This window comes from Oncorhynchus clarkii, chromosome 3 (genome assembly GCF_045791955.1).
Source record: "Oncorhynchus clarkii lewisi isolate Uvic-CL-2024 chromosome 3, UVic_Ocla_1.0, whole genome shotgun sequence".
NCBI lineage: Eukaryota > Metazoa > Chordata > Actinopteri > Salmoniformes > Salmonidae > Oncorhynchus > Oncorhynchus clarkii.
This window is the reverse complement of record NC_092149.1, coordinates 77692168-77712940: the sequence shown is the minus strand read 5'-3', so window position 1 is coordinate 77712940 and position 20773 is coordinate 77692168. Positions and strand designations below refer to the sequence as shown.

The following is a 20773-nucleotide window of genomic DNA, read 5'->3' as shown; positions in this document are numbered from 1 at the left end:
CTGTCAACACACAGAGGGTGAAACAAGTGTGGGAGAAAGAATTGTCTGTTACTATTGACGAAGAGATGTGGGAGGACATTTGGAGATATGCAAAAACAATATCTATATGTAATCGTACTAGAGCAATCCAATTAAGAATAATACACAGATTGCATATATCCCCAAATCGCAGACATGCTTTTAGCCCCACCTCCTCTTCCCCTCAGTGTCTTAAATGCAAAACTGATACAGGCACCCTAACACATTGTTTATGGTCATGTACCAAAATACAAAAATACTGGTCTGGTGTTCTGCAAGAAATTGAAAAGATCCTAGGGGTTGATCTAGAATTGGACCCAGTTTCTTTACTGTTAGGTCTCCCTAGTAGGCAGGTTACTTCTGTGGGTAAAAGAAGGCTTTACAACATCCTTACCTTCGCAGCAAGGAAAAACATCCTTTTACAGTGGATTAGTGATAAGGTTCCTTCTATTAAAGATTGGCATAAGATACTATTTGAATGGGTGCCTCTGGAATATCTGACATGTACATTGCACTCTAAAACAGACCAGTTCTACAAAGTATGGGAACCTTATCTAAATGACCTAGAACCTGAGGTATCAGCTATAATGCTGCAAGGATTCTCGTAGAATGACGGGGATGTATGTATTTCAGAACTACACTGTACGTTCCATGTGTGGAACCTAACCTCTTGGTTTAAACTGAGCTTTTTTGTTTAATTTCTGTTTGTAAGTTTGTTTAAAATGTATGTATTGAGAGACGCAATGATGGTGATGGGGTGAGAGAAGCTTTCTGTGTGCTTTGTCTCTGTTGTTGTATCTCTTAATATGGGTGAAAATTGTAAAATTCCAATAAAAATACTGTTAAAAAAAAAAAACTAGTCCAACGCTCTAACCACCTGCCTCTCATTGTACTCCACGCGGAGCCTGCCTGTTACGCGAATGCAGTAAGAACCAAGGTAAGTTGCTAGCTAGCATTAAACTTATCTTATAAAAAAACAAATCAATCATAATCACTAGTTAACTACACATGGTTGATGATATTACTAGTTTATCTAGCGTGTCCTGCGTTGCATATAATCGATGCGGTGCGTATCGTTGCTCCAATGTGTAACTAACCATAAACATCAATGCCTTTCTTAAAATCAATACACAGGGGTATATATAGTATAAACCTGCATATTTAGCTAAAAGAAATCCAGGTTAGCAGGCAATATTAACCAGGTGAAATTGTGTGACTTCTCTTGCGTTCATTGCACGCAGAGTCAGTGTATATGCAACAGTTTGGGATGCCTAATTTGCCAGAATTGTACGTAATTATGACATAACATTGAAGGTTGTGCAATGTAACATCAATATTTAGACTTATGGATGCCACCTGTTAGATAAAATACGGAACGGTTCCGTATTTCACTGAAAGAATAAACATCCTGTTTTCGAGATGATAGTTTCCTGAGCAAGGAACTTAAACGTTAGCTTTCTTACATGGCATATATTGCACTTTTACTTTCTTCTCCAACACTTTGTTTTTGCATTATTTAAACCAAATTGAACATGTTTCATTATTTCCTTGAGGCTAAATTTATTTAATTGATGTATTATATTAAGTTAAAATAAGTGTTCATTCAGTATTGTTGTAATTGTCATTATTACAAATACATTTTTTTATTTATTTTTAAATTGGCCGATTAATCGGTATCGGCTTTTTTGGTCCTCCAATAATCGGTATCGGTATTGAAAAATCATAATCGGTTGACCTCTAATACAGACCCAAGATGACTCAAAGCTGACACAGACATACCCAAGATGACTCAAAGCTGATACAGACATACCCAAGGTGACTCAAAGCTGACACAGACATACCCAAGATGACTCAAAGCTGACACAGACATACCCACGATGACTCAAAGCTGACAGACATACCCAAGATGACTCAAAGCTGACAGACATACCCAAGATGACTCAAAGCTGACACAGACATACCCAAGATGACTCAAAGCTGATAGACATACCCAAGATGACTCAAAGCTGATAGACATACCCAAGATGACTCAAAGCTGTAATCGCTGCCAAAGGTGCTTCTACAAAGTATTGACTCATGGGTGTGAATACTTATTTAAATTTGATACTTCAGTATTTCATTTTCAATACATTTGCAACATTTTCTAAAAACATGTTTTCACTGTCATTATGGGGTATTGTCTGAGAATTTTATTGTATTTCATCCATTTTGAATTCAGGCTGTAACAACAAAATCTTTCTGAAGGCACTGTACACAGCTATTCATGGTCTGCAAAATGCATCACACTCAAACAAACCCTGATGACATTATTAACAACATGCAGAAATTTCCCTATGACATTTAAGAGAGCGAGAGGAGTGTGTGTGTGTGTGTGTGAGTGAGATAGTGAGTGAGATAAGAGAGGAGTGTGATCGAGAGAGAGACAGACAGACGGACATGACTGGACTGAGTTATCAGAATTCACATACCATCGGACAGAGACCATCCAATCCATCCCTTTCAAACACCCACCCTACAGCTCCTTACCCTCTCTCCTCTGGCGTCTGAGCCTGTCTCTCCCGGGGAAGGTGGCACCCCCTGTGGCCCTCATCCTGCTCTGCAACATGTTGACATACTCAGAGAACTCACTTCTCCACGTGGAGATATGGTGTAGACGAGAGTGGGAGTAAAACTCTGAGATGATCCCCCCGGTCTTCACCTTTGCTGATTGTTGGTCGTGGTGCGGAGGAGCGTATTTTGAGGGAATGGGGTTGGCTGATAGGCTGTTGGTTTCCAGGTGGGTGGGGTTAGAAGGAAAGGTTTCGGCTGATAGGCTGTTGGTTTCCAGGGGGGTGGGGTTAGAAGGAAAGGTGCTGGCTGATAGGCTGTTGGTTTCTATGGGGGTGGGGTTAGAAGGAAAAGTGTTGGCTGATAGGCTGTTGGTTTCCAGGGGGGTGGGGTTAGAAGGAAAAACATTGTGGTGGCTGCCATTCAGACAGACAGGGGAAGGGGAGGGGTTTGGGTTAGCAATGGGGAGTGGTTTCTCAGGAGGGAAATCTGATTGAGACGGGAGATCCAGGGGGCGGGATGCCGAGGCAGCCATCGCCTCCTGATAGGTGGGCAGAGGGGGCTTGGGTCTCTGTTCATTGGCCGGTTGTGCGTGGTGTCTGTGGTGAGAGACAGGGGGAGGTCTGGGGGTGTCATGTTGGATAGGATGTTTGGATAAGGGGCTGTCAGGCTGTGAGGGTATGGATTGGAGAGTATGGAGTAACCCCCTGTCTGGAGTGGGTGTGTGTCGTGTGGGGATTGTGGAGAGGTCCAGAGGATTTATGGCACCATTCACAGGATGGGTGTGACCGTTGGTCAGAGTGGGGTCCCTCACCCCTCTGGGAGTTTTGACAGGACAGGGGTCCTCACCACCCAAGTTTTGGACCCCGTTCATTTTGACGCTCCGAGTCTTTTCATAAGAGGTCAGTAATGATCCATTCCTATCGGACAGAGAGAGAAGTGAGAATTAAGAATCACAACATGGATTGGCTTTAGTATGTTATTATGCCAGGACAATACACAAACATGCAGTGCCCCCCACTTAATATTCATTCAATACTTTGTGCAACCTCCCTTTGCCAAGATAACAGCTCTGAGTCTTCTCCTATAATGCATAATGAGGTTGTAGAACTCATCTCTAGATCCTTCAGATTCCGAGGTCCACGCTTGTGGACTCTACTCTTCAGCTCATCCTACAGCCCAGTTTAATCTTCCCAGCAGAGGCAGTCAGGTTTAGATGTTGGTACTCGATAGAGTCCATGATACCATGTATCCTAACAAGTTGTCCAGGGCCCTTGGAAGAAAAACAGCCCCACAACATAAAAGATCCACGGGTTCGTGCCACGGGGGAGATCTTAATTCTCTGAACCTTCAAGCTGCATACTGGACCCTATTCCAACTAAACTGCTGAAAGAGCTGCTTCCTGTGCTTGGCCCTCCTATGTTGAACATAATAAACGGCTCTCTATCTACCGGATGTGTACCAAACTCACTAAAAGTGGCAGTAATAAAGCCTCTCTTGAAAAAGCCAAACCTTGACCCAGAAAATATTTAAAAAACAAAAAAATCGGCCTATATCGAATCTTCCATTCCTCTCAAAAATTTTAGAAAAAGCTGTTGCACAGCAACTCACTGCCTTCCTGAAGACAAACAATGTATATGAAATGCTTCAGTCTGGCTTTAGACCCCCACCCCTTGTGAAGGTGGTAAATGACCTTTTAATGGCGTCAGACCGAGACTCTGCATCTGTCCTCATGTTCCTAACCCTTAGTGTTGCTTTTGACACCATCGATCACCACATTCTTTTGGAGAGATTGGAAACCCAAATTGGTCTACACGGACAAGTTCTGACCTGGTTTAGATCTTATCTGTCGGAAAGATATCAGTTTGTCTCTGTGAATGGTTTGTCCTCTGACAAATTGTAAATTTCGGTGTTCCTCAAGGTTCCGTTTTAGGACCACTATTGTTTTCACTATATATTTTACCTCTTGGGGATGTAATTCAAAAATATAATGTTAACTTTCACTGCTATGCGGATGACACACAGCTGTTCATTTCAATGAAACATGGTGAAGCCCCAAAATTTCCCTCGCTAGAAGCCTGTGTTTCAGACATAAGGAAGTGGATGGCTGCAAACTTTCTACTTTTATATTCGGACAAAACAGAGATGCTTGTTTTAGGTCCCAGGAAACAAAGAGATCTTCTGTTGAATCTGACAATTAATCTTGATGGTTGTACAGTCGTCTCAAATAAAACTGGGAAGGACCTCGGCGTTACTCTGGACCCTGATCTCTCTTTTGACTGTTTCAAGGACAGCTTTTTTCCATCTACGTAACATTGCAAAAATCAGAAACTTTCTGTCCAAAAATGATGCAGAAATATTAATCCATGCTTTTGTTACTTCTAGGTTAGACTACTGCAATGCTCTACTTTCCGGCTACCCGGATAAAGCACTAAATAAACTTCAATTAGTGCTAAGTACGGCTGCTAGAATCCTGACTAGAACCAAAAAATCTGATCATATTACTCCAGTGCTAGCCTCCCTACACTGGCTTCCTGTTAAGGCAAGGGCTGATTTCAAGGTTTTACTGCTAACCTACAAAGCATTACATGGGCTTGCTCCTACCTATCTTTCCGTTTTGGTCCTGCCGTACATACCTACACGTACGCTACGGTCACAAGGCGCAGGCCTCCTAATTGTCCCTAGAGTTTCTAAGAAAACAGCTGGAGGCAGGGCTTTCTCCTATAGAGCTCCATTTTTATGGAACGGTCTGCCTACCCATGTGAGAGACGCAGACTCAGTCTCAACCTTTAAGTCTTTACTGAAGAGTCATCTCTTCAGTTGGCCATTTGATCGAGTGTAGTCTGGCCCAGGAGTGTGAAGGTGAACGGAAAGGATCTGGAGCAACGAACCGCCCATGCTGTCTCTGCCTGGCCGGTTCCCCTCTCTCCACTGGGATTCTCTCCCTCTAACCCTTTTACAGGGGCTGAGTCACTGGCTTACTGGTGCTCTTTCATGCCTTCCCTAGGAAGAGTGCGTCACTTGAGTGGGTTGAGTCACTGACGTGATCTTCCTGTCCGGGTTGGGTTCATGCCGTGGCGGAGATCTTTGTGGGCTATACCTGGCCTTGTCTCAGGATGGTAAGTTGGTGGTTGAAGATATTAGTGGTGTGGGGGCTGTGCTTTGGCTGTGCTGTGCTTTGGCAAAGTGGGTGGGGTTATATCCTTCCTGTTTGGCCCTGTCCGGGGGTATCATCAGATGGGGCCACAGTGTCTCCTGACCCCTCCTGTTTCAGCCTCCAGTATTTATGCTGCAGTAGTTTATTTGTCGGGGGCTAGGGTCAGTTTGTTATATCTGGAGTACTTCTCCTGTCTTATCTGATGTCCTGTGTGAATTTAAGTATGCTCTCTCTAATTCTCTCTTTCTCTCTCTCAGAGGACATGAGCCCTAGGACCATGCCTCAGGACTACCTGGCATGATGACTCCTTGCTGTCCCCAGTCCACCTGGCTGTGCTGCTGCTCTAGTTTCAACTGTTCTGCCTGTGGCTATGGAACCCTGATCTGTTCACCGGACGTGCTATCTGTCCCAGACCTGCTGTTGTCAACTCTCTAGAGACAACAGGTGTGGTAGAGATACTCTTAAAGATCAGCTATGAAAAGCCAACTGACATTTACTCCTGAGGTGCTGACTTGCTGCACCCTCTACAACCACTGTGATTATTATTATTATTTGATCATGCTGGTCATTTATGAACATTTGAACATCTTGGCCATGTTCTGTTATAATCTCCACCCAGCACAGCCAGAAGAGGACTGGCCACCCCTCAGAGCCTGGTTCCTCTCTAGGTTTCGTCCTAGGTTCCAGACTTTCTAGGGAGTTTTTCCTAGCCACCGTGCTTCTACATCTGCATTGCTTGCTGTTTGGTGTTTTAGGCTGAGTTTCTGTATAGCGCTTTGTGACATCAGCTGATGTAAAAAGGGCTTTATAAATACATGTCCTTGATTGATTGATTCACCACCATACTTCACAGTGTGGATGAGGTACTGCAAGGCCATCTTTCAGTCTACGCCAAACGCACCTCTGGTGTTTGTTTCCAAAAAGCTCTATTTTGGTCTCATTTGACCATAGAACCCGGTCCCATTGAAACTCTATTTTGGTCTCATTTGACCATAGAACCCGGTCCCATTGAAGCTCTATTTTGGTCTCATTTGACCATAGAACCCGGTCCCATTGAAGCTCTATTTTGGTCTCATTTGACCATAGAACCCGGTCCCATTGAAGCTCTATTTTGGTCTCATTTGACCATAGAACCCGGTCCCATTGAAACTCTATTTTGGTCTCATTTGACCATAGAACCCGGTCCCATTGAAGCTCTATTTTGGTCTCATTTGACCATAGAACCCGGTCCCATTGAAGCTCTATTTTGGTCTCATTTGACCATAGAACCCGGTCCCATTGAAACTCTATTTTGGTCTCATTTGACCATAAAACCCGGTCCCATTGAAGCTCTATTTTGGTCTCATTTGACCATAGAACCCGGTCCCATTGAAACTCTATTTTGGTCTCATTTGACCATAGAACCCGGTCCCATTGAAGCTCTATTTTGGTCTCATTTGACCATAGAACCCGGTCCCATTGAAACTCTATTTTGGTCTCATTTGACCATAGAACCCGGTCCCATTGAAGCTCTATTTTGGTCTCATTTGACCATAGAACCCGGTCCCATTGAAACTCTATTTTGGTCTCATTTGACCATAGAACCCGGTCCCATTGAAACTCTATTTTGGTCTCATTTGACCATAGAACCCGGTCCCATTGAAACTCTATTTTGGTCTCATTTGACCATAGAACCCGGTCCCATTGAAACTCTATTTTGGTCTCATTTGACCATAGAACCCGGTCCCATTGAAGCTCTATTTTGGTCTCATTTGACCATAGAACCCGGTCCCATTGAAGCTCTATTTTGGTCTCATTTGACCATAGAACCCGGTCCCATTGAAGCTCTATTTTGGTCTCATTTGACCATAGAACCCGGTCCCATTGAAACTCTATTTTGGTCTCATTTGACCATAGAACCCGGTCCCATTGAAACTCTATTTTGGTCTCATTTGACCATAGAACCCGGTCCCATTGAAGCTCTATTTTGGTCTCATTTGACCATAGAACCCGGTCCCATCGAAGCTCTATTTTGGTCTCATTTGACCATAGAACCCGGTCCCATTGAAGCTCTATTTTGGTCTCATTTGACCATAGAACCCGGTCCCATTGAAAGTTCCAGTAAAGTTTGGCGAACTGTAGGCGCTTGTGTTTGTTGTTTGATGACAGCAAAGGCTTTTTTATGGCAACCATCCCAAATAACTCGTGGTTATATAGGTGGCGTCTGATTGTAGTTTGAGATTTTCTGACCGCAAGACACAACTAACTTCTGCAATTCTCCAGCTGTGATCCTTGGAGATTTTTTGGCCACTCTAACCATCCTCCTCACTGTGCGTGGGGTCAATATAGACACACGTCCTCTTCCATGCTGATTGTTAACATCTCTAGTTGCTTTAAACTTCTTAGTTATTGCCCTGATAGTGGAAATGGGCATTTTCAACCATTGATCTATTTTCTTATAGCCATTTCCTGACTTGTGCAGCTCAATAACCTTTTGTCGCACATCATTACTGTTTTCTCAGATCTTTCCCACAGTGATGGATGACTATGGGAACTGGGCCTGTGTGTCACCTCATATTTATACCCCAGTGAAACAGGAAGTCATGGCTTACTACTTAAGTGTTCCTAATTACTCCGGTGAACTTAAAACCGTAAAATATGAATGGGTAAAAATAGAATTCAGTTATATTTTCCACATAAGAATTTCTAGAGGTGCCAATAATTGTGGCATACATGTTTTGTAGAAAAATATTTAATTCACATTTATTTTTTCAAGAATTTTACTTAAATTAAAGGTTCGATTTTTGTGAATATTTTGAATTAAAGACCAAGAAGATAAACAGCAAATAAAAAAAATTCAGCAGCCCGTAATGCTCATATTTACCAAGGGTGCCAATATTAGTGGAGGGCATTGTGCAAATATCAAAATACTCCTAAAACACACTCACAGTCTGAAGTCCAGCTCCCGGTAGCTGTGCTGGAGGTGACTGGAGATGCAGAGGATGGAAGGAGGTTGTGCCTGTCCAGGTTTAGAGTGCTCGTGGCTGGGGTTTGCAGGGACGGGACCAGGGGTCTGTGGGTGGGTGTAGGCTGAAGGAGGAGGCTGGATGCAGCCTAACTTGGGTTGCCCGTGGCTGGGTGGGTCGTGGGTGATGTGCCCTGGGTCAGAGTAAAAGTGGTTTGAGGAAAAGGGACCGAGGAGGCTGGGTCGTAGAGTGAGGTGCCTGGGCTGGGGGCTGAGGTGGCTGGGCTGGGGGCCGAGGTGGCTGGGGAGAGAGTGGCTGGGCTGGGGGCCGAGGTGAGAGTGGCTGGGCTGGGGGCCGAGGTGAGAGTGGCTGGGCTGGGGGCCGAGGTGGCTGGGGAGAGAGTGGCTGGGCTGGGGGCCGAGGTGAGAGTGGCTGGGCTGGGGGCCGAGGTGGCTGGGGAGAGGGTGGCTGGGGAGAGAGTGGCTAGGCTCGGGGCCGAGGAGAGAGTGGCTGGGCTGGGGGTTGAGGTGGCTGGGGAGAGATTGGCTGGGCTGGGGGCCGAGGTGGCTGGGGAGAAAGTGGCTGGGCTGGGGGCCGAGGTGGCTGGGGAGAGAGTGGCTGGGCTGGGGGCCGAGGAGAGAGTGGCTGGGCTGGGGGTTGAGGTGGCTGGGGAGAGAGTGACTGGGCTGGGGGCTGTGGTGGCTAGCTAGGTGGTTATAGTGGTTGGGTTCGGGGTGTAGATTGTCTGTGTGTAGATGACTGTGGCTGGATGTAGGAGTGTGGTGCCTGGATAGGGGCTGCCCAAGGCTAGGGGCTGGGTTGTGGTTATTGAGGCTGTGGCTGGGTAGGTGCCGCCCATGGAGGGGTCCTGCAGGCTCTTGGCCCTGGTGAACAGACACACTGGGGAAGCTCAGGCCTTTCTGCTTGGCATAGAGCTGGTACTGCAGGTAGGACAGGAGATGGCCAGCCTTGATACTGTTGGAGGGAAAGAGGTATGTTCAAACACTAAGTATAATGTAGATTACACTACACTTAGACACCACACACACACACACACACACACACACACACACACACACACACACACACACACACACACACACACACACACACACACACACACACACACACACACACACACACACACACACACACACCTGTCAGTGATCCACTCTGGCCGGACCACCTTCTGGTCCCTCAGCTCCTGTATCTTACTGTTGGGCAGGTTGTTAGCGATGATGTGGGTGGTGTGAGAGTGGGAGTAGTACACGTGGAACTGACCCCCATGCAGCATCATCAGCCTGCGCAGCTCTTCCACACTGGGCTCTGGGCATAGAATTAGAATGAATAAAACTAAATCTGAAATGCGGATTCTACACATTGTAATCCTATGGGTCTGTGGCTCTGTGCAAACACACACACACAAGCAGGGTCGAGAGTAAGAACAGGGACAGACATATCTACGTCTGGACATATTATCACTGAATCCAGCCGTGTCTTCTGGCCAATATTCATGATGTATATCCATATTGGTTTTACAGATATACTTCTTTAAGAGCAGAGGTCACCACGGAGAAGAGACGAGGAGAGATTAAGGAGTAATGTGATATAACCAAGCCTAACGCGTGCAACAGAGAGAGAGAGAGAGAATACTCCCTGTGATATTTTTTAAGTTAATTTACATATCCACTGTATCTTTCCTGTGGGTCAAAGAGAGATTCGACAGAAGAGGAGGAAAGAAATGGGATAAAAAAAAGAGAAAGGATGATGAAGGCAGGAGGGAGAGGAGGGAGAGGGGGAGGGAGGAAGGCAGGAGGGAGAGGAGGGAGAGGGGGAAGGAGGAAGGCAGGAGGGAGAGGGGGAGGGAGGAAGGAGAAAGGAGGAGGAAGGCAGGAGGGAGAGGAGGAGGAGGGAGGAAGGAAGGCAGGAGGGAGAGGGGGAGGGAGGAAGGCAGGAGGGAGAAAGGAGGAGGAAGGCAGGGGGGAGAAAGGAGGAGAAAGGCAGGAGGGAGAGGAGGGAGAGGGGGAGGGAGAAAGGAGGAGGAAGGCAAGGAGGGAGAAAGGAGGAGGAAGGCAGGAGGGAGAGGAGGGAGAGGGGGAGGGAGGAAGGCAGGAGGAAGAAAGGAGGAGGAAGGCAGGAGGGAGAAAGGAGGAGGAAGGCAAGGAGGGAGAAAGGAGGAGGAAGGCAGGAGGGAGAGGAGGGAGAGGGGGAGGGAGGAAGGCAGGAGGGAGAAAGGAGGAGGAAGGCAGGAGGGAGAAAGGAGGAGGAAGGCAAGGAGGGAGAAAGGAGGAGGAAGAAAGGAGGAGGAAGGCAGGAGGGAGAAAGGATGAGGAAGGCAGGAGGGAGAGGAGGGAGAGGGGGAGGGAGGAAGGCAGGAGGGAGAAAGGAGGAGGAAGGCAAGGAGGGAGAAAGGAGGAGGAAGAAAGGAGGAGGAAGGAGAGGAGGGAGAGGGGGAGGGAGGAAGGCAGGAGCGAGAAAGGAGGAGGAAGGCAAGGAGCAGTGGTGGAAAAAGTACCCAGTTGTCATACTGTAGTAAAAGTAAAGATACCTTAATAGAAAATGACTCAAGTAAAAGTCACCCAGTAAACTACTACTTGAGTAAAAGTATTTGATTTTTAATATACTTACTGTAAGTATCTCAGAATTCTAAAGGCACTCGCACATCCAAGCTCTTTTTTGCAGGTGCATGGAAACAGTTGAATAAGAGGAGAAAAAATAAGGAACCTGCACACTGCTCTTGATAGTATCACTGCTCTTGATAGTATCACTGCTCTTGATAGTATCACTGATCTTGATAGTATCACTGATCTTGATAGTATCACTGATAGTATCACTGATCTTGATAGTATCACTGATCTTGACTTGATAGTATCACTGATCTTGATAGTATCACTGATCTTGATAGTATCACTGCTCTTGATAGTATGACTGATCTTGATAGTATCACTGATCTTGATAGTATCACTGATCTTGATAGTATCACTAATAGTATCACTGATCTTGATAGTATCACTGATCTTGATAGTATCACTGATCTTTAATAAGCTTACGTATCGGCCTCACGGCCTTCGTCAGAGTTTTTGTGAGTTTTTTTAATTAGCACCCTTATATAGACCTAGCCCCACCCACATCTGTTCCACCGTCGAATGGGGTTGGAGGCGAAGGAAAAACAAATAAGTGCTACCAAATATAACAATATGCATTTTATAAATATTCAAATTAAGTGTGTACATAAAACGTATTAAACACGTCTGTAAAATCACAATGAGGACATCGACCTAACAAGCAAGTTTTCATAAATCATTGGGTACAGTGCAAAAAAAATGTCAGAGTAATCTGGAATAGGGGCATAATTCATGTTAAAATTTTCAACATAACATACATAGGAATTTCATCATTAAGACCTTTAGGAAATAATGTCTGGAGGGTGAAAATCCCAAAACATTCTCTTTTACTCAGATAATTATTTATATCACCTCCCCTGTCTGATATCTTAACTTTCTCTCTGCCACAAAATCTAAAAGGTAGAAATGTCATGCTTTAGGTCATTAAAATGTATTGCGACTGGATAATCCCTGTCGTTTCTCCTAATTGAACTTTTACGTTCACCGATTCTCTGTTTGAGAGAACGAGAGGTTGAACCTACATGGCACAGCCCATATGGACATTTAATATTGGAGATAACATGGGTGGTGGAGGGCGTACTGATGTCATTTAGTTAGAACCATTTTCCTGTATGTGGGTGGAGGGCGTACTGATGTCATTTAGTTAGAACCATTTTCCTGTATGTGGGTGGAGGGCGTAAAAGAGAGGGCGTAAAAGAGCCTGGCTGATTTTCTTTTGTGGCAGTTGGCTATGGACCAATTTATTGCGTAAATTGCGACTTCTCCTATATACAATGAGTGGTGGTTTCAGCAGGCAAAGCTGGGTCTGATGATATAACATGCCAGTGTTTCTTGACAGCATCTTCCACTTTTCGCGAGTTCAAAGTAAACTCAGCAAAAAAAGAAACGTCCTCTCACTGTCAACTGCGTTTATTTTCAGCAAACTTAACATGTGTAAATATTTGTATGAACATAACAAAATTCAAAAACTGAGACATAAACTGAACAAGTTCCACTGGCATGTGACTAACAGAAATGGAATAATGTGTCCCTGAACAAAGAGGGGGGGGGGGTCAAAATCAAAAGTAACAGTCAGTATCTGGTGTGGCCACCAGCTGCATTAAGTACTGCAGTGCATTTCCTCCTCATGGACTGCATCAGATTAGCCAGACGTTACCCCACTCTTCCACCAAGGCACCTGCAAGTTCCCGGACATTTCTGGGGGGAATGGCCCTAGCCCTCACCCGCCGATCCAACAGGTCACAGACGTGCTCAATGGGATTGAGATCCGGGCTCTTCGCTGGCCATGGCAGAACACTGACATTCCTGTCTTGCAGGAAATCACACACAGAATGAGCAATATGGCTGGTGGCATTATCATGCTGGAGGGTCATGTCAGGATGAGCCTGCAGGAAGTGTACCACATGAGGGAGGAGAATGCCTTCCCTGTAACGCACAGGGTTGAGATTGCCTGCTATGACAACAAGCTCAGTCCAATGATGCTGTGACACACCGCCCCAGACCATGACAGACCCTTCACCTCCAAATCCTCCGATCCTGCTCCAGAGTATAGGCCTCGGTGTAACGCTCATTCCTTCGATGATAAACGCAAATCCGACTATCATCCATGGTGAGACAAAACCGCGACTCGTCAGTGAAGAGCACTTTTTGCCAGTCCTGTCTGGTCCAGCGATGGTGGGTTTGTGCCCATAGACGACGTTGTTGCCGGTGATGTAAGGCAGGTCCTCACCAGACAACAGGCCTACACGCCCCCAGCCTTTCTTAGCCTATTGCGGACAGTCTGGAGGGATTGTGCGTTCCGATCCTGTGCAGGTGTTGTTACATGTGGTCTACCACTGAAAGGACGATCAGCTGTCCGTCCTGTCTCCATGTAGCGCTGTCTTAGGCATCTCAAAGTACAGACATTGCAATTTATGAGGGCTCACGCTAGGATCAGTGGGGTAAGGGTGGGGTATAGGTTAACGCCCATTTGTCTCACCTGTGTACCCTTTGACATAGATGGCCACCCCAGTGAAGATGCTGGAGCAGGCTCCATCTTTCAGCTTCTCTCTCGGGGCGTCCAGCTTAAACTGCTCATCCAGCTTGGACACCTTGGAAGCCATGTATCCACCCTGCGCACACACACCCAAACACAACAACCTTAGAATTTGTTCTGGCAAGAATACTCAGCCCCACATTTCAGACTGATATGAACATGCACAACTACGGGTCCTCTTATCATGTCCAACACACAGAGGACGTCCTCTCATCATGTCTGACACAGAGAGTCCTCTCATCATGTCTGACACAGAGAGTCCTCTCATCATGTCCGACACACAGAGCATGTCCTCTCATCATGTCTGACACAGAGAGTCCCCTCATCATGTCTGACACAGAGAGTCCTCTCATCATGTCTGACACAGAGAGTCCTCTCATCATGTCTGACACAGAGAGTCCTCTCATCATGTCTGACACAGAGCACGTCCTCTCATGTCCGACACACAGAACACGTCCTCTCATGTCCGTCCGACACACACACGAGCACGTCCTGTCCGACACACAGAACACGTCCTCTCATCATGTCCGACACACAGAACACGTCCGACACACAGAACACGTCCTCTGTCCGACACACAGAGCACGTCCTCTCATGTCCGACACACAGAGCACGTCCTCTGTCCGACACACAGAGAGTCCTCTCATCATGTCTGACACAGAGACACACAGAACACGTCCTCTTATCTCATCATGTCCGACACACAGAACACGTCCTCTCATCATGTCCGACACACAGAACACGTCGTCTCATCATGTCCGACACACAGAGCACGTCCTCTCATGTCCGAAACACAGAGCACGTCCTCTCATCATGTCCGAAACACAGAGCACGTTCTCTCATCATGTCCGACACACAGAGAGTCCTCTCATCATGTCTGACACAGAGAGTCCTCTCATGTCCGAAACACAGAGCACGTTCTCTCATCATGTCCAACACACAGAGCACGTCCTCTTATCATGTCCGACACACAGAGCACATCCTCTCATCATGTCTGACACACAGAGCACATCCTCTCATCATGTCCGACACACAGAGCACGTCCTCTCATCATGTCCGACACACAGAGCACGTCCTCTCATTATGTCCGACACACAGAGCACATCCTCTCATCATGTCCGACACACAGAGCACGTCCTCTCATCATGTCCGACACACAGAGCACATCCTCGCATCATGTCCGACACACAGAGCACATCCTCTCATTATGTCCGACACACAGAGCACATCCTCTCATTATGTCCGACACACAGAGCACATCCTCTCATTATGTCCGACACACAGAGCACGTCCTCTCATCATGTCCGACATACAGAGCACGTCCTCTCATCATGTCCGACACACAGAGCACATCCTCTCATCATGTCCGACACACAGAGCACATCCTCTCATCATGTCCGACACACAGAACACGTCCTCTCATCATGTCCGACACACGGAACACGTCCTCTCATCATGTCCGACACACAGAACACGTCCTCTCATCATGTCCGACACACAGAGCACGTCCTCTCATGTCCGAAACACAGAGCACGTCCTCTCATCATGTCCGAAACACAGAGCACGTTCTCTCATCATGTCCGACACACAGAGAGTCATCATGTCTGACACAGAGAGTCCTCTCATGTCCAACACACAGAGCACGTCCTCTCATCATGTCCGAAACACAGAGCACGTTCTCTCATCATGTCCGACACACAGAGTCCTCTCATCATGCACGTTCTCTCATCATGTCCGACACACAGAGAGTCCTCTCATCATGTCTGACACAGAGAGTCCTCTCATGTCCAACACACAGAGCACGTCCTCTTATCATGTCCGACACACAGAGCACGTCCTCTCATCATGTCCGACACACAGAGCACATCCTCTCATCATGTCCGACACACAGAGCACATCCTCTCATGTCCGAAACACAGAGCACGTCCTCTCATCATGTCCGAAACACAGAGCACGTTCTCTCATCATGTCCGACACACAGAGAGTCCTCTCATCATGTCTGACACAGAGTCCTCTCATGTCCGAAACACAGAGCACGTTCTCTCATCATGTCCAACACACAGAGCACGTCCTCTTATCATGTCCGACACACAGAGCACGTCCTCTCATCATGTCCGACACACAGAGCACATCCTCTCATCATGTCCGACACACAGAGCACATCCTCTCATCATTTCCGACACACAGAGCACATCCTCTCATCATGTCCGACACACAGAGCACGTCCTCTCATCATGTCCGACACACAGAGCACATCCTCTCATCATGTCCGACACACAGAGCACGTCCTCTCATTATGTCCGACACACAGAGCACATCCTCTCATTATGTCCGACACACAGAGCACGTCCTCTCATCATGTCCGACATACAGAGCACGTCCTCTCATCATGTCCGACACACAGAGCACATCCTCTCATCATGTCCGACACACAGAGCACATCCTCTCATCATGTCCGACACACAGAGCACGTCCTCTCATCATGTCCGACACACAGAGCACGTCCTCTCATCATGTCCGACACAGAGAGTCACGTCCTCTCATCATGTCTGACACAGAGACGTCCTCCTCATCATGTCCGACACAGAGAGTCCTCTCATCATGTCTGACACAGAGAGTCCTCTCATCATGTCCGACACAGAGAGTGTCTGACACAGAGCACGTCCTCTCATGTCCGACACACAGAACACGTCCTCTCATGTCCGACACACAGAGCACGTCCTCTCATGTCCGACACACAGAACACGTCCTCTCATGTCCGACACACAGAGCACGTCCTCTCATGTCCGACACACAGAACACGTCCTATCATCATGTCCGACACACAGAACACGTCCTCTCATCATGTCCGACACACAGAACACGTCCTCTCATCATGTCCGACACACAGAGCACGTCCTCTCATGTCCGAAACACAGAGCACGTCCTCTCATCATGTCCGAAACACAGAGCAAGTTCTCTCATCATGTCCGACACACCGAGAGTCCTCTCATCATGTCTGACACAGAGAGTCCTCTCATGTCCGAAACACAGAGCACGTTCTCTCATCATGTCCAACACACAGAGCACGTCCTCTTATCATGTCCGACACACAGAGCACATCCTCTCATCATGTCTGACACACAGAGCACATCCTCTCATCATGTCCGACACACAGAGCACGTCCTCTCATCATGTCCGACACACAGAGCACGTCCTCTCATTATGTCCGACACACAGAGCACATCCTCTCATCATGTCCGACACACAGAGCACATCCTCTCATCATGTCCGACACACAGAGCACGTCCTCTCATCATGTCCGACACACAGAGCACGTCCTCTCATCATGCCCGACACACAGAGTCCTCTCATCATGTCCGAAACACAGAGAGTCCTCTCATCATGTCCGAAACACAGAGTCCTCTCATCATGTCCGACACACAGAGGACGTCCTCTCATCATGTCCGACACACAGAGCACGTCCTCTCATGTCCGAAACACAAAGCACGTCCTCTCATGTCCGACACACAGAGCACGTCCTCTCATGTCCGAAACACAGAGCACGTCCTCTCATTATGTCCGACACAGAGCACGTCCTCTCATCATGTCCAACACACAGAGCACGTCCTCTCATCATGTCCGACACACAGAGCACGTCCTCTCATGTCCGAAACACAGAGCACGTCCTCTCATCATGTCCGACACACAGAGCACGTCCTCTCATTATGTCCGACACACAGAGCACGTCCTCTCATCATGTCCGACACACAGAGCACGTCCTCTCATGTCCGAAACACAGAGCACGTCCTCTCATGTCCGACACACAGAGCACGTCCTCTCATGTCCGAAACACAGAGCACGTCCTCTCATTATGTCCGACACAGAGCACGTCCTCTCATCATGTCCGACACACAGAGCACGTCCTCTCATCATGTCCGACACACAGAGCACGTCCTCTCATGTCCGAAACACAGAGCACGTCCTCTCATCATGTCCGACACACAGAGCACGTCCTCTCATCATGTCCGACACACAGAGCACGTCCTCTCATCATGTCCGACACACAGAGCACGTCCTCTCTTGCTTTATAGTATTAACCTATCCTTCCTCATCAGTGTATATAATCACACAAGTAACTGAAGTAACTGACTACCGCCCCGTAGCACTCACTGCTGTCATCATGAAGTGCTTTGAGAGACTAGTCAAGGATCATATCACCTCCACCCTACCTGACACCCTAGACCCACTTCAATTTGCTTACCACCCCAATAGATCCACGGATGATGCCATCGCACTGCACACTGCCCTATCCCATCTGGACAAGAGGAATACCTATGTAAGAATGCTGTTCATTGACTACAGCTCAGCATTCAACACCATAGTACCCTCCAAACGAATCATTAAGTTGGAGGCCCAGGGTCTGAATCCCACCTGTGCAACTGGGTCCTGGACTTCCTGATGGGCCACCCCCAGGCGGTGAAGGTAGGAAACAACACCTCCACTACGCTGATCCTCAACACTGGGACTCCACAAGGGTGCGTTCTCAGCCCCCTCCTGTACTCCCTGTTCGCCCATGACTGCGTGGCCAGGCACGCCTCCAACTCAATCATCAAGTTTGCAGACGACACAACAGTGGTTCTGATTACCAACAACGACGAGACAGTCTACGGGAAGGAGGTGAGGGCCCTGGTGGAGTGGTGCCAGGAAAATAACCTCTCCCTCAACACAACAAAATAAGCTGATTGTGGACTTCAGGAGACAAGAGAGATCATGTCCTCATTCACATCGACGGGACCGCAGTGGAGAAGGTGAAAAGCTTCAAGTTCCTCAGTGTACACATCACTGATGATCTGAAATGGTCCACCCACACAGACCGTGAGGTGAAGAAGGTGCAACAGCACTTCTTCAACCTCAGGAGGCTGAAGAAATTTGGTTTGTCCCTTTGGCTTGTCCCACAAACATTTACAGATGCACCATTGAGAGCATCCTGTCGGGCTGTATCACCACCTGGGGTACACTGCCTGCCCTCCAGGACATCTACAGCAACCGATGTCAGAGGAATGCCAAAAAGATCAAAGGACCTCAGCCACCCGAGCCACGGCCTGTTCACCCTGCTATCATCCAGAAGGCGAGGTCAGTACAGGACAGGTGCATCAAAGCTGGGACAGAGAGACTTAAAAACAGGTTCTATCTCAAGGCCATCAGATTGTTAAATAGCCATCACTAGCCGGCCTCCACACAGCTCCCTGCCCTGAACTTAGTCACTGTCACTAGCTGGCTACCACCCTGGCTACCACCCGGTGTCTCAACCCTGCACCTTAAGAGGCTGCTGCACTATGTAAACTATATATACAAAAGTATGTGGACACGCCTTCAAATTAGTGTATTTGGTTATTTCAACCACACCCATTGCTGACAGGTGTATAAATTAGAGCGCACAGCCATGCAATCTCCATAGACAAAGATTGGCAGTAGAATGACCTTACTGAAGAGTTCAGTCAGTTTGTCAAATTTCTTCCCTGCTACACCTGCCCCAGTCAACTGTAAGTGTTGTTATTGTGAAGTGGAAACATCTAGGAGCAACAACGGCTCAGCCGCAAAGTGGTAGGCCACACAAGCTCACAGAATTGCTGAAGGACGTAAAAATAGTCTGTCCTTGGTTGCAACACTCAGAGTGGTGTAAAGCTCACCGCCATTGGACTCTGGAGCAGTGGAAACGCGTTCTCTGGAGTGATGAATCATGATTCAACATCTGGCAGTCCAACGGACGACTCTGGGTTTGGAGGATGCCAGGAGAACGCTACCTGCCCCCAATGCATTGTGCAACTGTAAAGTTTGGTGGAGGAGGAATAATGGTCTGGGGCTGTTTTTTATGGTTTGGGCTAGGCCGCTTAGTTCCAGTGAAGGGAAATCTTAATGCTACAGCATACAATGACATTCTAGACGATTCTGTGCTTCCAACTTTGTGGCAACAGTTTGGCGAAGGTCCTTTCCTGTTTCAGCATGACAATGCCCACATGCACAAAGCGAGGTCCATACAGAAATGTTTTTTCAAGATCGCTGTGGAAGAACTTGACTGGCCTGCACAGAGCCCTGACCTCAACCCCATCGAACACCTTTGGGATGAATTGGAATGCCAACTGCGAGCCAGGCCTAATCGCCCAACATCAGTGCCCGACCTCACCTTTATAACAGTGTATGTGGGAGATTGGTGTTTCCTTAAGCTGACTACATATTCTTTCACCCTCCTTGGTCTCTTTGTCCCGAACACACACATATATATTTATACTCCGGAGTCAGACATCGCTCATCCTAAAACAGCTATAGTTAGTTCTTAATTATTTTACTTTTAGATTTGTGTGTATTGTTGTTAGATATAACTGCACTGTTGGAGCTAAGAAACACAAGCATTTCACAACACCCGCAATAACATCTGCTAAATATATGTGTGTGCAACCAGTCAAATTTGATTTGACAAGTATGGAATCTGGGTTGTTTGCACAATTCCAAGACCATATTATCCCACTGAGCTAAAGGGAGCAAATGGTGCAATGTAACAGACAGTGCCACGCTCATGCGTCTCCACTGCAACGGAGAATGGAAGTTACTCACCCTGGAAGCCCAACCGTTGTCATCAACGTCTCTCTTCCTCCGTCCATCTCCACTCATACTGAGGGACACCTGGAGGAGAGAGAGAGGAGATATTTTAGTGGTCTCTATGAGTCTATGTAACGCTGTGTATGTGTTATCAGGTTTGCAGACGATCGATCAGCCAGCTTTGTACACTAATTAGGCTTGTATTGTAATTAGTGATGGACACAGGGAGATGTACATCAGGCCCCACCCTATATAACAGTGTATGTGGGAGATTGGTGGTTCCTTAAGCTGACTACATATTCTTTCACCCTCCTTGGTCTCTTTGTCCCGAACACACACACACACACGTCTAGAACAATTGATTTCT

General features: G+C 47.2%; 1 protein-coding gene across 1 annotated transcript in view; it reads right to left on the bottom strand.

Annotated features, from left to right (window-relative positions):
• Nucleotides 1-20486, bottom strand: part of LOC139404888 (DNA repair protein REV1-like) — a 46207-nt gene extending 25721 nt beyond the window's left edge. Inside the window, exons 1-6 of the mRNA XM_071147428.1 lie at nt 20422-20486; nt 13771-13903; nt 9825-9993; nt 9454-9642; nt 8650-8982; nt 2545-3485 (exon numbers count right to left, since the gene is read on the bottom strand). Of these exons, the coding sequence (XP_071003529.1) occupies nt 2545-3485; nt 8650-8982; nt 9454-9642; nt 9825-9993; nt 13771-13903; nt 20422-20478 (1822 nt within the window). The 5' untranslated portion in view covers nt 20479-20486. The remainder of the gene's footprint in view (nt 1-2544; nt 3486-8649; nt 8983-9453; nt 9643-9824; nt 9994-13770; nt 13904-20421) is intronic.
• Between the last annotated feature and the right edge of the window lie 287 nt (nt 20487-20773).